Source organism: Calliopsis andreniformis, chromosome 5, assembly GCF_051401765.1.
Source record: "Calliopsis andreniformis isolate RMS-2024a chromosome 5, iyCalAndr_principal, whole genome shotgun sequence".
Taxonomy (NCBI): domain Eukaryota; kingdom Metazoa; phylum Arthropoda; class Insecta; order Hymenoptera; family Andrenidae; genus Calliopsis; species Calliopsis andreniformis.
Window position 1 is genome coordinate 14715174 of NC_135066.1, and position 16147 is coordinate 14731320.

At 37.9% G+C, this 16147-nt stretch overlaps 1 protein-coding gene and 1 long non-coding RNA gene across 2 annotated transcripts in view; one reads left to right on the top strand and one right to left on the bottom strand.

Annotated features, from left to right (window-relative positions):
• Positions 1-16147, top strand: part of LOC143178988 (pikachurin) — a 216874-nt gene continuing 200727 nt past the window's right edge. Inside the window, exons 1-2 of the mRNA XM_076377942.1 lie at positions 1-116; positions 1736-2004. Of these exons, the coding sequence (XP_076234057.1) occupies positions 1890-2004 (115 nt within the window). The 5' untranslated portion in view covers positions 1-116; positions 1736-1889. The remainder of the gene's footprint in view (positions 117-1735; positions 2005-16147) is intronic.
• LOC143178989 (uncharacterized) lies at positions 15137-15934 on the bottom strand. Its single transcript, XR_013001884.1, has 2 exons — positions 15333-15934; positions 15137-15273 (listed from the first exon to the last, which is right to left on the bottom strand). It is a non-coding gene; the product is annotated as an uncharacterized LOC143178989 (long non-coding RNA).

The window sequence follows — 16147 nt, forward strand, 5'->3', positions numbered from 1 at the left end:
CGGCTGTCGCGGAGCTCCTTTCTCATTCGGTTTCGCGTGTGTGTTAAACTTTGTCTGGCCCTCGTATCGTTCCTCCTCTTCGTCCCCGAGCAGCGACCGTGAGACTCCTCCGACAGGTACAAGGACCAAACGAGCCGAGTGCGTTTTAACCGGCTTCAAACCTCTCTCTCTCTTGTCTCTGCCGCTCTGTCTTCCTTCTCTGCACGCCGATACACTTCCGTGCGATCGTTCTTAACGCACAGTTCTCTCGAGGTTAATAACCTTCCTTCGTTTTACTCTTCTTAGTAAATAATCGTAATTAATGTTAACTTCATTGGAATGCTTCAGTAATTCAACTCTGTGTTATATTACTTCGGTGATGGGTATATAACTGTGTGTTTTAATATTCGATATTCCAGTTGCTAATGGTTTTCGAATTGTAGTTGCGGTTTATTAGCGTTGCTTTTGTGGTACAATTATTTTCTCAGTTTGAGCAGTACCATCGCGATCGCGGTGCAAGAAGGAAGGTAGGGTACAGTTAAATTTCGAGCTCATTTTATTCGGTCGTGTCAAGGAACCGCGTCGAATTGAGTTGTTGAATAGTTTTCATTTTGAAATCGCGTTCGTCTTCCACCCGCCACATGTATGAGTATCGAGTTTCTTAATGCCCTCTGTTTCAAGGATTTCTCTTGAGAATACAACGCCGTGGAATCGCGATGTTCGCCACGGATACATGATAGACGAATAACCCCTCGCGTGTCTGTTTTTCTTACGGGAGATTTCGCGATAAAACGTCCAGGAAGCACGGCACACGTTGACTTAGCTACTATAGCGATTCAGAGATTTAAAGACATGCCAGAGGTCTGTATCTTTCTGTAAAGGTTCAGTGTTATCATCTTTTTCCACTTTTCGCGAAACTGCCTCCCTTTGAACCATTTCGTGGCTGAAGTATGCATATGGGTATCGATATGCATATCGTGTCGACTAATTTGCATCGGATATGGGCCGGGAAAATAGAGACCGATCATTGGCCGACGGCTGTCGGGGGTGTTAAATATCGCGAGGTCTCATTACACGCGCAAGTGAATATTAAATTGCAACAAGGGACGTTTCCTCTGAAAAGGGTGAGGGAAGTAACTGTACCTGTTCACACAAAACATCTATCAAATTTTAATATCCCATATACCTCTTCTCACGCGAAATTACATCTCTCATAAAATTCACATATTCCACTCCATTTCAGTCCATTTTCTACGTAACAAATTTTAACTCCACAAATTGTAAAAGCTACTAGCAACCTCCCCAAGCTTCTCTAGATATACCTCCAACTAAATAACAACGTGTACAAACACAAAGGGTGGTTCCATTCTCGAAATACCATTTCCCCCATAAACCACCGTTAAAGAAAATATCTTTCTCTGGCCCCTCGACGGGGGATCGTGACCATTGTGACCACGATTTATCGAGCCTTCCACGTAGACCTACAGTGATACCCTTATATTCGCCTTGTAGGCAGCAGAATCGGCCACTTTTTGTCTCGGCGTTGTTTACGGTGTTCGATAAGGGAGCTCCTTGACACGACCTCTCGCGTGCTTCGTTCCGTCGGCGTTTCGGTCGCACGGTCGCGTGTCGGGACACTCGACCAAGTGCCTTCGCGTTGTTCACAGTTGAGGGAGAGTGTACCACGAGGCGGTCAGTGTCTTTTTTTTCCACGGTGCTCGTTACGCGTTCGTTAAGTGTCCGTCGCTTGGGTCAGTGCCGCGATCTTCCTTGCGATTTTCCCTGCGATCAGCGAGCGCAGCTTCATCTGGGGAGGAGTAATCGTTGATCGAAAAAAAGTTGGCTGGATTCGTCGTGAGATGCGAAAGTGAACACTGTCGGGCAAGGTTGTGCATGTACATCGCGGGACGATGGCGGAACCTCGTGTTTGCTGGCTCCTTGTGATCCTCGCTCACCTGGCGGTTGTGCTGGTGCTTGCTCAGAATCCCATCGAGGAGAAGACCACCTTCGAAGCCGCCTTCCAAGGTAAGCGTTTGAGTTTCTTAGAATCTTTGCGCGGCGCTGCCCGCTTAAGTGTTGTGCAATTAAGCGGGGAAGTGGGTGTGCTAGGAAGTGGCTCGTTTTTGGGTATGTCAGAGGGTCTTATATTTTTGGTTGAGTGTTGAGTGGGAAAGATTTAGCTGAAATATTCTATCCATCTAAAAAATTGAATACAATATAAATAGCAATAATGCTAATGACACTGGTAAATCAAAGTAGGAAATTAACAATATATAAGTTTAAGTATACTGGCGCTATTATTGAGTGAAGTTATGTTGAATTAAGGATAAAATGATGTGAAATTTGTGGGTAAGTAAATTTCTTCATTTGAAAAATTTGATAATTACCAATAGTAGGATAAAAAAGACAATAATATATTAAAAGTAAAAATGAATAGTGTTGAATTAAATTAAATAATTTGTTCGTAGTTAGTCAAGTAAAAGTTGAAGTTGAGAGTAACTGAACCAATTTTATTTTTAATTATACTAATTTGGTGTGATGAGATTCTTTGTTCTCGTGGCAAAGAATTTTAGGATAAATGTTTATTCAGCATAGTGTCTATTATATTTAAGCTAATAATGTTTGAATTAATATATGAATAATAAATACGTATTGATTATTTATAATAATAGGGGTAATTAAGCTGACATTACTGTAGTCATTAAATATTTGAGATATTTGTGGGGGTGGTTGCGAGGGTATATTAACACAATAGAGTCTCGATTATTCGAATTAATTAGAATGTAGGAATCAGACAAAATTCAATAATTCTATTTTTGTGAAAGAGTATAACAGTTATTAATATTAATATTAAAGAAATTTAAATATTTAAAATTTATTTATTCGTGCAGTTTCATATTTGAAATCGAAGAGATGGCAATTTAGTTCAAAACGAATTCAAATATTCAAATTTTCAAACATTCAAATTTTTAAACATTCAAATTTTCAAACATTCAAATTTGCAAACTTTCAAATATTAAAATATTTAAATTTAAAAAATTGTCTCACGAGACAGGTTGTAGCAGATTACACAGTATAAATAAAACTACTGTCAAATAGTAATGTCCTGATAAAGAAGATAACTTTGAAAATTATTACTTATGGGACAACTTAGTACACATATTTGTCAACATATTTGTTTATATGTATAGAATTAGCATTTTTCCATTCGTAATATTGCTCCCAAATATCCTGCATATCTTTGTTTCGGAAATATCAGAATTACCTCAAAACATTCGCAAATATCGATTTCACTACATAAGTTCTCTCTATTGTTCCTGAATTACAAATGGAGCCTGTCGCAAATTCATGCTCATATTCATCACTAATAAACAATAAATAACAATATCACCGTTGCCGTATCGCTCCGTTCTGGTTAATTATTAGAGCAAACGTTTAAGCGCAATAAGCATATTTACGGTATGCCTGAGCCAGTGTTTCGTTTCGACTTCATCGGCCCACTCGTTAAGGGGAAAATGAAAATTTGAACGCCACCATCTCGATTTATATTCGCCAGTTCCGGCATTAGCGTACCATTTGTCATTGGCCCATTCCATATCGTTTAAACATTTTTTGAACGTAAATATATGCGCGTTCGGCCTGCCTCAAATTTTAATTAACGATTGCGTGTTGGCGAACCGTTTATTGGCTCCAAATGAATTTGTATTGACAGGGTAGTGCAGCCGCATGAACTCATTTTCGGGGCTACTTTGAATACGCAAACGCCCTTTATTGTAAAGAGTTGTACTTGAAAAGCGTCTCGTGAATCGTGCATCGCATTCTCGTTATAAATTGACTCATCGTTGCGCGACACACGTCCAGATCGAGTGGATCGCTCGTAGATTCGATATCCATTGGGGAACGATCAGTGGACAGCTCTAGGGACAGCCCTGGTTAATGCGCGACGTTTATCACGTATGAAAAAATACGTGGAGAAAAATTCGATCTCTTGTGTCGTCGACCTTGTCACCGATTTTTCTGTTTTATTGTTGAGGGTGCCTTGCTGGTTAATCGAATTCAATCTTTTCGCTGAGGCTTTTGATTATGGTGTAAAAATGCAATTTTGGTTGAATAAGTAGAAAAATAATTGCGTGGCGAGAGGGATGAAATTAATAAGCGAGTATACACTGGTGTTCAGAGGTTTCGAATGGTTTTCATTGTTGGGATAAAACGAGCTTTTTCTTTCTTATGTAATTGTTTTAGTAGAAATATTTCACTTCTGATTATGTTATCTATATGTATATTGAAAATGAATATTCTTTATAATATTTATCTGTATGTGTTTTCTCAATTTTATGATAGCTGCTGCATTATAAATACAACCATAGTAAACATGAAAAATTACTGGTATTAAGAACCATGGGATTGCTTTTGTGGTAAACATATGTACATTTTTCCCAAATGGCTCGCTATTTCCTTGTGATTTATTGAGGGTAATTTAGAATTATAGAATGAATTGATGAGGGGGTGGTGGACAACAAAATATTTTCTGTGAAATAAACATATTTCTGTTTTCATTTCACATTTACACAACAACCTGGATTTACATAACAAACGAAACCAAAATTTACATTATAAAGCTTTGAAATATTGTGGTTAACGTGGAGCGATCCCCTACAATGTTTACAGGAATAATGTATCTAATATTTTTAACAGAACTCAAAGAGTTTGTATTATGGAATCTTCGCGTGTAATCCAAAATCCAAACATGGACTGGAATCAATTAAAATAACACTTTTGATATATTTATGTTTTTTTAAATCCAATTATGTTATTCATATATATCTGAAGGAATCTAAGTAAAAAAAGTACAAAAAGAGAATGATTAATAAATATCCATTGACATTCATTTCAATTAGGGAGTAGAATACCAGAATTTTCAATCATTCTTTTTTAAACCTAATTTAACATCTGGATGACTCCTTTGTCAGTCAAATTTGTTTGCCTGTGGTGTGAATAAAGTGCACAAACCACCTCTTGTATATGTGCACAAAAGACTAAAAATATCTCTCGCGTTAGCCTATGGGTTCCTTCAAGCAGAAAACATTCTTTCTTAATATTTACTAGTATCTCTTATACAATTGATTTTATTTCTGGACCATGTTATAACTACAGGCTATTCAACAACAGTAGTCAGAAATTGTAAGGGGTGAACTATATACTAAAATAAGCCGAAAATGAAAATAGACATAATTGCGCTTCAGGCTTCGTTTTCAAGCTGTTCGTTTCAAGAAAATACCTAAAATACCTACGTGTAAAATGTGTCTGATTCTAGACTTATTCTACTGACTTCCTTGTCTGTCCTGATTCATGCACGCAGGCAGTAGAATAAGCCCCAAGTCAGACACATATCACATTTCCCAAATGTAGACGTTTCACAACGATTAATAATTCTGAAATGAAACCCCAAATATAATTTCATCATTTACAATTTTCGTCTTATTCTGTCATGTAGAATCGCCTCTTAAAATTCCTGACACTTGTAAAAACCTCTATACACATTATCTTTAGTGAATAGCTAACAATTTGAAATTCTTTATAGAGACAAAAAATTCTCCTTATTCTCAATTTCGTTTACATTAAAGAGATTAGCGTAAATAGCAACCTGCACAGTCTAAACTTTATGCCTCATTGTCAGTGTCTTTTGTGAGCGTTCATAAAAGCTCGCAGACAGTTGGAAAGCTGGAATGGGGTCGGCGAACATGGTGGTGATATAAAGACTTGAAAAACGCGCGAAAATGGGCAGGGAGAACGAGATTAGTCTCGCAGGCTTTCCGTTTAACTTTCGCCGCCGCAATAAACAGTGGAGCCAGGCATTTTCGTTTTCGGTCGCGTGCGTGATTTAAGCGCGAGCACGCGTCATGGTGCTCGCTCCTGGGCCACGTAAGCCAGCATATTGCGTTGCGTTAATGTTAATAGCGAACGACGGTGCGGGACGGTTGCTCCCTTTGCGAGATCTCCGAGGTACCATTCGCTAATAGCTAGAAAGCAATTAATATCACGGTCAGTTGCCACCCCTTAGACTGCAAGGATGCGTACTGAACTGTTTAACAGGGAATAGGCCTCGAGCCAGGAACATTCCGTGTGACAGTGATGGCGTATATTAGGAAGTTTGTGGTGAAGATCAGCTAAGGAACACAGCTTATTTTGCTCATGCATTAGCAGTTTAATTAGCTTCGATGGCGAAGGTGCTTCGCTTGGCCTTTGGAAAATTATTCTTGTCATTTATGGAACGTGTTGGTGGCTGGGTTGATATGTTTGCAAAGTGATTTAGCACTTTCTTTCCCTGTACAGTGATATGGCTATATGTTAGTCGAGGTCAACATTTTAGTGAAGTTCTGCGTTCGTCATAGTTAAGAAATAGCAACGAGTAATATAAGAAGTTGAATGTTTTGAAAATGTTAGTACATATTTGACACGTAAAATGAGGAGAGACTGGAACAAGTTAACTAATTCCTTTTAAGTAGTGTCTATGTATATGGTAGATGATGTTCTTATTCACGATGCTGAAACAAATGAATGTCTGATTGTAGGTTAGATGATGTTAAATATTATAACACTTATAAGATGGGTCTACACTACACGTTATATGATAAAGTTATATAACATTTGTATAACATATGCATAACGTCTCTTTTCTGTTTTCTAAAAAATTATATAACTTTGTTATAAAACATGTAGTGTAGACCCACGTTTAATGCACTATTTAAAGGTGATTAGCTAACTTACTTCATTAGTAAACTAGGGATTTTTATGTATTTATGGAAATTTGAAATATGTAACAAACAGGTTATAGAATGCGTATAATATTCAAAAACATTGAAAATATAAAAAATAGACTGCCAATTATAGTACTTAAAAATTGAAGCAAATTCTTATTTAGTTTCCACTTCCTTAATTGTGTTTATAAAAATAGTTTACTAATTAGTTAACTGGCCTCCATCTCCCCTATCCAAAATATAAATATTATTCTGCAGTCGTCAAATAATGTGGGAAAATAAGGGTTAAGATAAGTCAAAGAATTGGAGATAAAAAAGTTCTTGAGCCACACATTAAAGAAATGTTTTTGACCCCGCATAAATGATGGTGAATCGTACTTCCAATGCGTAAACCAGTTTCGTGAGTCTGTATTCTTCTTCGTGAATTCTGTTCTTCGCCGACTCGCCCAACATTTCCACTGCACCTTTGAGAAGAAACAACATTCTCATAGGATAAAACTCGTGGCGAAACAGGGTCCCAACAAGAACAACGATAACGTCAGTTCAAGAGAGATCCTTGGTCGGCTAAGGCCAGTAGGCAAGAAAAGAAACTGGATTAACGACCGATCGATTTAGTCCCGCAACAAACAGGTGAATTATGTATTTTCGAGTAGGAAAGGCGAGACGTGCCTTCCGCAGAACGAACGAATTTCGTTCGTTCCGCCTTCTTGTTTGCTCGGTTTGCTTTTCCTTCGCTCCTCTCTCTTTTCTCTCAACCTTCCTTTTTTTGTTTTCCGTTTCGCTGTAGCAGGAGGGAAAAAAGACAACTCGAGGCTTCCTAGTCTTGCTTATTTTCTATCCCTTCACGCCAGGAGGCGGGGGTGTCGCTCGTTGAACATGATACCGCCGAGAAGCAATCATCGGTTCGCAAATGCACTCGAGAAGTAGTTTCATCGGCGGTGCCGATAAAATCTCTCGCAAGAGCGGATCGGAGACGCGAGAGTCGCGATAAAAATGCACCGGCAGCGGTGGCGTTGAACCAGTACAGGGAATCTTATATTCTACGTTCCATTTTGATAGAAACGACCGTTCCGCGGGAAAACCGCAGATACTCGCGGAGGATTACGACTGCGGCGTCGATCGAGTGACGATACCACCTGCGAGTGATGCTGTGGTATCTAAGCAGAAGGCAGAAGGCGTGAATTTCTGTTGATAAAATCGGTGGTTTTTGTGAGGGTGACAAAAGTACGGGGTTGCAAGAGTCGGAATATTCCTGAGCTTTTGGATGCTTCTGTAAATTTTGTAGGTACTTGAGAGTCGAAGGTCTCTCGCAAGGAACATTACTTTAGTGTCGTCCTCCGATGTTATTAGTTTTTTGAAAAATTTTATTTTATTTTTAAAAATTATAAAATTGAAAAATATTTGACACGTGTTCTTTTTAGCTGCTGATATTCATGTTTAGCGGGTGAAAACTACTATATTTTCGTAAGCATTTCGAATTTCGTTTACGTTATCTCATTGCTTGTAAAAAACAGGCATTTTGTGTATTTACAATTTTGTTGCTACCTGCATTAGTTTTTGGGATATGCGGGAAAATGTATTTTCCACTCTAATTTTGGGATTGATTTTCATCCCCCAAACATGAATATCAGTGGGTAAAAAGAAATTCATGTCTAATGTTTTTTGAAGCTCTACTCGTGTACCAAGTTTCATCAAAATTAGAAGATGACACTAAAGTGATGTTCATTGTCAGGTTCATTTCTTTTAAAATTAAATTTCATGTGTCATCTTGATGCTTTTTCTTCATAATATTAGGATGACAGGAATTTGCTTGCTCTATGTGACAGATAAAGAAAACTTGACGGTACAAACTACTTTTAACGTTTGTTATACTTATCTGACTTACTTATACTTTTGTAGCTATTTTTCTTCGAGTTTTGTTAGACAACGTATAACTACTAGCTACAAAGACCTGACTATATGTATTAAAATAAAAAGAAAATTGCGTTTCGAGTGTCGTTTCTAAGCCTCTAATTGATATATATTCCCCTTAAATTGTGTCTGACCTGATACTGCATTGACCTATTCCACTAGTAGCGTACTAACCAGATCTTATGCCGCCAGTAGAATAAGTAAGTAGTCAGACACATTTCACGCGCACTTATTTTAGGTATTTTCTTAGTTGCTTTAATAACTTAGAACAAAAACCCTCGAACGTAGATTTATCAGTCTTGATTTTCGTCTTGTTTTATGAGTAATAATAATTTTAAGTTAACACACCTAGACATTAAATTATAAATAGTTCTATAATTTTATAGACTCTTAACAGACTAGCAATAGAGCAAACAGGTCTTAACACAACCTGTAGTGTCTTCTAAAATTTCATTATTATAAAATTGTAAAAATCAAAAATGTTTGTAGTATTATACTTACAATTAGCCAATCTATCTGAATACTTGGTTAAAATCCTAGACCTACTGATGATCTGACACACACTTTCCAGAACACTTGAAAAGATCAAGGTAAGAGTATCAACTTACATGTCTCACTGGTGTGCATCGAGCTGCTGTGTTCCAACACAGCACGCTGTTAATTTCAATGTAGTATCACTGCAAAATAAAGATAGCTGACAGGTAAAATACGTGGTCACATTATCTCTTTTAAGATCGACGGCACAGGGGGTTCATACTTAGCAGACAGAAGTAACGTGAGGGTAATTTTTCTTATCTTCATAAAAGATACATTTAGTATTGCTCGTTCTGCCTGGGATTTCACTTCTTTATGCACGTTTTACGTTATGAAACAAGTGAATAATGGAGCAGGCATCCTGGGTGCAGTTAAATTGCGTCTTGATGGTAGCATCGTTTTGCTTTCTTTGCGAAGCACCTCAAGCAGAATGGCAGAAAATGGATTTTGGGGTGGATTTCAGGTACGGCACTCTAGTGTCTTCAGACCTGGATGGGATCATCAAATACTAAGCATTATGTCCCTACTTCTTACTCTAGATATCAAAAACTAAATATCCTGAAAATTGAGAATTTCAACCTGTCTCAGCGTTTTAAACACCTTGAGTATCTCGACTACTCTAAGTACTCGAAGAACACAAGCACCTCGAATACCTAACTACCTTAAGTACTCTGTCTTCCGAGTACCATAAATATTAAAACTCATCCAACACCAAAGCAGCTAATTCTCAAAACTAGGTACACAGATTAACTCTCGAACGGTGAACGCTGGGTCAAAAGTGACCCTGAGTCCGCTGACTTTCCACATAAATCTGTCAGTCCACTGATCGAGGGTTAAAAATTACTTCGACACATTAAAATAATTCACAAAATGTTAGATCATCGATTGTCTAAAGGCTCTCAGATGATTAATGTGTCTATTCAATTATTTAACGCATCATCTTGGTTCATTTGGGTCTATTTACGATTTAACCATGATTAATGGATTCGCGTCGCAGTTACGTTGGCGGCATATATGGCCCGTATCACAGAAATACCTATTAATCTTGCTAAGGATCACCCATTGTGTCGAGCAGCCAGCACATTTAAGGGAGAAACTAATATTTCGATGCGTTCACCGCGCATGACGGCGATAACATATGGCAATATGTTAACGTTTGCTCACGGCGTGTAGATTGACAGTCAACCGTGTAAACGCAGCACGTGGATGCGAAACACGCTTCGACACACCGCGCGCTGCAGTTGCATCGAATCGAGCGAGGACGTGTGTAGGCAGGACGGACTTAAGGCAACGGTACACAGTTTGTGTTGCTCATATACACAATGCATTGCCGATTCGCAAGCAGTACATGGCGTTCAGATAGTATATATACCTTCTGATTGGCCGACCCACCCACCGCCTACACGAACAGAATCAATTCTGTTACCGCGTTTTGTGGGGGGAGAATCCGGGGTTTATGATACAAACGTCGTCGTTTCTTTGTTTCCAAAGCAAACAAACTTCTTCTGCAGGTTTACTTGCTCGTTAGTGTGCATTCTACCTTCTTGGTCATTTATTACTGAGGGCGACATCAATGATGAGAATTCTCCTAATTAAGAATATTTGTGCATTTATTCGCACAGAACGGTGCGTTTGAGACACCGCAAGTAAATAGTTTAGTGGACTTGTACCAAGTGGACTTTCGTCAACAAACAACGTCTATACTTAAAACTGAGAAGATAGTGAAAAAAGTTGGAAATGTTTGGCTTTTTAGTTATGATTGTGTAACTATGAATGTAAAACGTGTTGCAAAATGATCTCCCTTTCGAGATCAAAATTGCTGAAATAAAAAAAAAAGCTTTTTAGTTATATGATATTTTACATGGCGTAGGGTAGGCCACTTTTTTTAAAGTTGATAACTGTGTGTCAGTCAGTTAAAGGGGTGGAATATCTTTAGGCCTAGTAGGTCCTTAAAGAGAATAGAACATTGTAGGCAAGTAATGGCCAGCGTTTTAGGCAATATTAAATATCATATAACTTAAAAACTAGGCATTTTCGCGCATATGTGCATATGAATTTTTTATCATTATTTTCGTGTCTAGAACTTATCCTCCAAAAATGTCCCATATGTTTGGAAGCTTCCTGTGTACATACACTACCGTGGATAAGTATTTGAGCACTTTCACGTTACTGCAGTGTGTAAAATACACCAACTAAAATTCTATGATATAGTTTTGGCTACAAACCTCACTTTCAGACGATTATACTCGATTATATATAATATAATTATATATATAATTAGAGACGATCAGAGGGTTTACAAATACTAATGAGAATAACACTGTACCTCAGAGCCAGAGTAACACTATGGATTTGCTATAGTATGTAACATGAGTTCACGTGAAGTGATAACAGTGTGCTTGCACCCTACAGAACATTTGATAGCAGTTAGTATAAATAAAAGAGTGTGAGCATTTCATGAATTTCCAATAACTTGAAAGTGTCCAAATACTTGTGCACAGTAGTCTATCTACATGTACATGTATCTAAATATGTATCCTGAGTGCCTGTATACTTGGTATTTCCAATCCTCCGAGAGCACAACCTCCAGTACCATTCATTAGCCAGGAACGAGACGTCATTTGAGTAACGACAGAGATTCCCTTGATCTCGTCAGATTTACGCGAATCGCTGGTTGATCGTTCAGACGTTCTTCAGCGAGCCAGAGGCGAGAGTGCAGCGCGAATTAACCGCGCAATAAAACGCAATCTAATTGGAGATATCTGTCAGCGATAACAGCAGTGCTGTTCACGGTAACGAGCCTCGAATCTCGTTCGAGTGACCGCGTTTTGAATAATTTCACGGCTGTTTTACGTCGATTCTGTTCGAGTAGCGTCGCGTCTGCTCACTCCTGTCCGCTTCTCTTTATTTTACGATGGTGTCGGCGCGCGAGGGGCATCGTCAGCCTCGGCTGGGCAAATTATTTAGTCTCGCAAAGCAAACGTATGGGAGGTAGTGGAACAACAGGGCCTGGCAGCACGATCGTTACAAAATTGATCGCATAGCAATGGACCTCGCCTCTTCGGCCAGCGCCGAGCCGTGTCTCGACGCTTGTAGCGCACGATATTAAACGAAAACGTAACAGCAAAAACCACCCAGCCGATAGTATTTTGCTTTACACAGATTTCATTTCGCGCTGTTTTATCGCGTCGCTATCTGGCTGTTCATTTCAGCGAGATTTGAATAGGCGTGCTTCGGGAGGGACCTCGGCTACGTTTTTTTATGGACTCTTGGAAAGTAATTAAATGTGATCTGTTTGAGATTGTGGGGGATTTGGGGAGCGGTGGTTCACGGTGAGATGGAGGCACTTTGATGGGAGTTTTCTGCTTTTTATTTCACATGCAAGATTGCTGTGTTGAACGAGAAGGTAGCGTACGCGTTAGCATTAGATTTTCAGAGGTAGACAGAATTCTTTAAATTCGACGAATGGTATGCAGGTAAACATTGCCTCGTAGAAATATAATATTTAATCGTAGAGATGAATAGCATCGTTGGTTTTTATGTTTATGAACAAAATATGTGAAGTTGAATCAGTTATTTATTAAAATACGGTCAGTTTTTATTACCTAGCGCTGTTTCGATCTTCTCTTATTTTTTATTATTATGGCTATCGTAATCATTCGTTTTAATAAAGACTGAAAAAAATCAGTAAAGCATGCTATACATATTTTTTCGAAGCTATACTTATATGAAAATCTTAATTCTCCAAATTTTTAAAATTTATATAAAATATTTTGCATTCTTTAGATTTTCTTTAAGTACGTATTTAATGAGTTCAGTTCAAAATATTTAGAAAAAGATAATTCCAAGTATTTACAGTGTGTAGAATTTCTAAAAGTAAATATGATTGAATGTTTTATCAAATAGGAAGTATTTTCTTTTGGTTTCCACGCGAAACTAGTCGAAGCAGATAGGTATGTTTCTGCTCCAGAAATTGAAATTTCGAAATTGATAAAAAGTTTTTGTAAATTAGAAAACTTTAATACTTGAAACTCTGTGTTACTATTGCAAATTGCATCTGTCAATCTTAAGTGTAGAAATATTTCTGTACTATACAATAAGTATCTTAAAGTATCCTAAAGTTCTCCCCATAGCAATTAAATAAAGGGGTAAAATCGAGGGATATACTTTCAGAAATATTTAGTTTAGAGTACTCTTAACCCACCACCTAGCCCTAGTTAGCTTCTTATGCTGAAGGATTCGTTTAATTGTACAGAAAAATGTGTGCGCTTTCTCGTGGAATGAATGGGACTCGACATTTGAGAAAAGTCAGCCGAGAGGCAGCTGTGAAAGGGAAAGGTTACGAGATTTTAAAGAAGAGGAGTTTAGGGTGACCTTTCCAAATTCTACTTCGTTTCTTCTCCTTCCCCACTTCTCTCATTTTCCCCTGTGTCTGGTGTCTACATAGGTATATGAATCCTATACCAATGTCGCTGTATTTTTAACATTTTTATTATTAAATCACGTTTAGCTTTCCTATTTTTCGGAGCGAATTCACGAAATATATACAATTGAAGAATGTGAAGATGAAATATTTAAATAGTCTGTTGCAATAAAAGCAACCGTCTGAAACCTCGTGAAGCGTCTACAAACAGTTGATACTTTTTTCATAAAAATTTGATTGTCCTGTGAATTCTGCTCCCTCTCGCAACGTTTCGCCTAGCCCTCGCGGCGCAGAGTTACACCAAAATTCATGAAAGTAATTTGTAGGAACAGCGCGAACGTGTTGATCGTTTCGTTTTGTAGAGAACGAACGATTTACTGATGTTGTAAAAAATGTAGAACATGCATCGTTCTGCAACGGTTACGCGTGCAACGCAAGGTATCACAAATTCACAGCCATTTTTAGCCTGTACTTTGAAACTACGTCAAACCTGTTTTTATAGGTCCATTAATTTCTCTGAATATTTCATTGGTTGAAAATCGTTTTAAAGAAGGTACTCGACGATTGGTCTGCTCGTTAGGCATACTAAATTTGATAATATCAATTGATAGTCAAGGGCTGCATTAAATTCTCTTTCAAAATGAATACATTATTTAAGGAAGGACAAAGTAGTATACATCCACAGCTAAAAGTATTAGGACACCATTCAACGTACTTCCATTTTGGGATATAAATAGTCAATGATCAGAATATTGTAAGGGATGATTTTACATATCAAAATAAGGTGAGAGTTCGCTATGTCTGACTTGGAACTTATTCTACTGATTTCTTCGTATCTGACTTGGGAGTCCCAATTTTTGGGACATATTTTACTGGTTTCTCCTTACCTGTTTTGGCAGTACCAATTTTAGGAACCTATTATGTAACTATGTCTGACTTGGAACTTATTCCACTGGTTTTACTGTATCTGACTTGGGACTTATACCACTGATTTTACTATGTCTGACTTGAGACATATTCTACTGATTCCATATATGACAGACATATTCTGAGACATATTCTACTGTCTCTCACCAGACCAGTGCATGTCGAGAGTAGAATAAATCAGTCACATTTCAGAGTGCATATTTGTGATGATCAAAACCTCCCTCGAAACCTTGCTGGTAGTTTGCAGGTGGGTTACTCTTCGATCAGAAATGTCTGCTTACGTAGCTCTGACTAGCTATTAAAAAATTATGAAAGGCGAATTGACTCAGTTTATTAATGTTAAATGCTAGAAGTGTACAGGTACCTACATTGATGCTGTATCTGCACGAAAACGTCGTTTCTATTAAATATTGGATTAGTTCTTCTTATCCATTAAATGCATTAATTTTTTACAACTTCCACTGCATTATATAAGCTTCATTTGCCAAATGGATTAACTCTACAGAACAAAAATACTTATATTTATTTTAAATATAAAAAGTTAAGCGTCAGTTAAGCGCTTTAAAATCGAAAAAAACTCAAAAAGTGGAGTTAATTACTTTTGGATGTATCAAAAATTGAAAATGTTTGCCTTGGGACATTTTTCTCGTGAAGATGCGACATGTATTGGTATAACTCCTGTTATAATCACTTCGCTACACACGCTGCAGTTTACCAAACGTATCGGTACCAGAGAAGCGCCTACAACATCATTTTCAGTTAATGGAAAATAATTCAGGATTAAAAGGGTTAATACCTACTTCGCTCAGAAATGGACATCGAAAGATTGATCAGTCGTAATCGCGGTCGACACGCTCTAAAACGTCTTCCAATTCCTTAGAGAAGCGCCCAGTAGTTCCTGTCGCTTTAGCTCGTGGCAGGATCTACTATTTCTTCTGGGTCTCTGTCTTCGTGTCAGCGTCCTTTCCCCCTTTCTCCTGCGGCAATAAACCTCGTCCTCCCGATAGAAGGGAAGAAGGTTCAGTGGTCCTCCTCTTCCTGCCTTTGCCATCGTTCCTTTTTTCGTTTCATTCTCGCCAGGCAAAGCCTCTGTCGCAGCTGGCCCGGAAGAATGAGTCTAAATAAGTAAATAAACGGGCAGGAGTAAGCGACGCGGTGACGTTTTGAGGTAATAAACGTCTGTTCTATTCGTGTTCGGACAGCCGTTTTCTTATCCACGAAATGTCACGGGTCCTATCGCGACAGAAGCAATATTCCATGCTTAATGTGAAAACGATGCTGGTATAATTGAAGAGATAATTTATAATTAAATTTACATACTATACTATATAATATGTATAGCCATTGAGTTGTAGGTGACGAATGGATCCTGTTCTGCATTGGTGTGTTAACTCACACATAACTGGTATTGAACAATAGAGCGTTTTACATTTTTCTCGAGTAACATGTATTCTGGTATGCCAGACAAATTTTTTTACATGATCCGTTTTTAATTTAAGGGTGTCGCTCAAAATAAAAAAAGTGCAGCTGTTGTGTAACGAAATTTGTAAATAGTTGAGGAGGTACAACCCTGGAAATTTATTCAAGCCTGTGATATGAATTTTAATTTTTGATT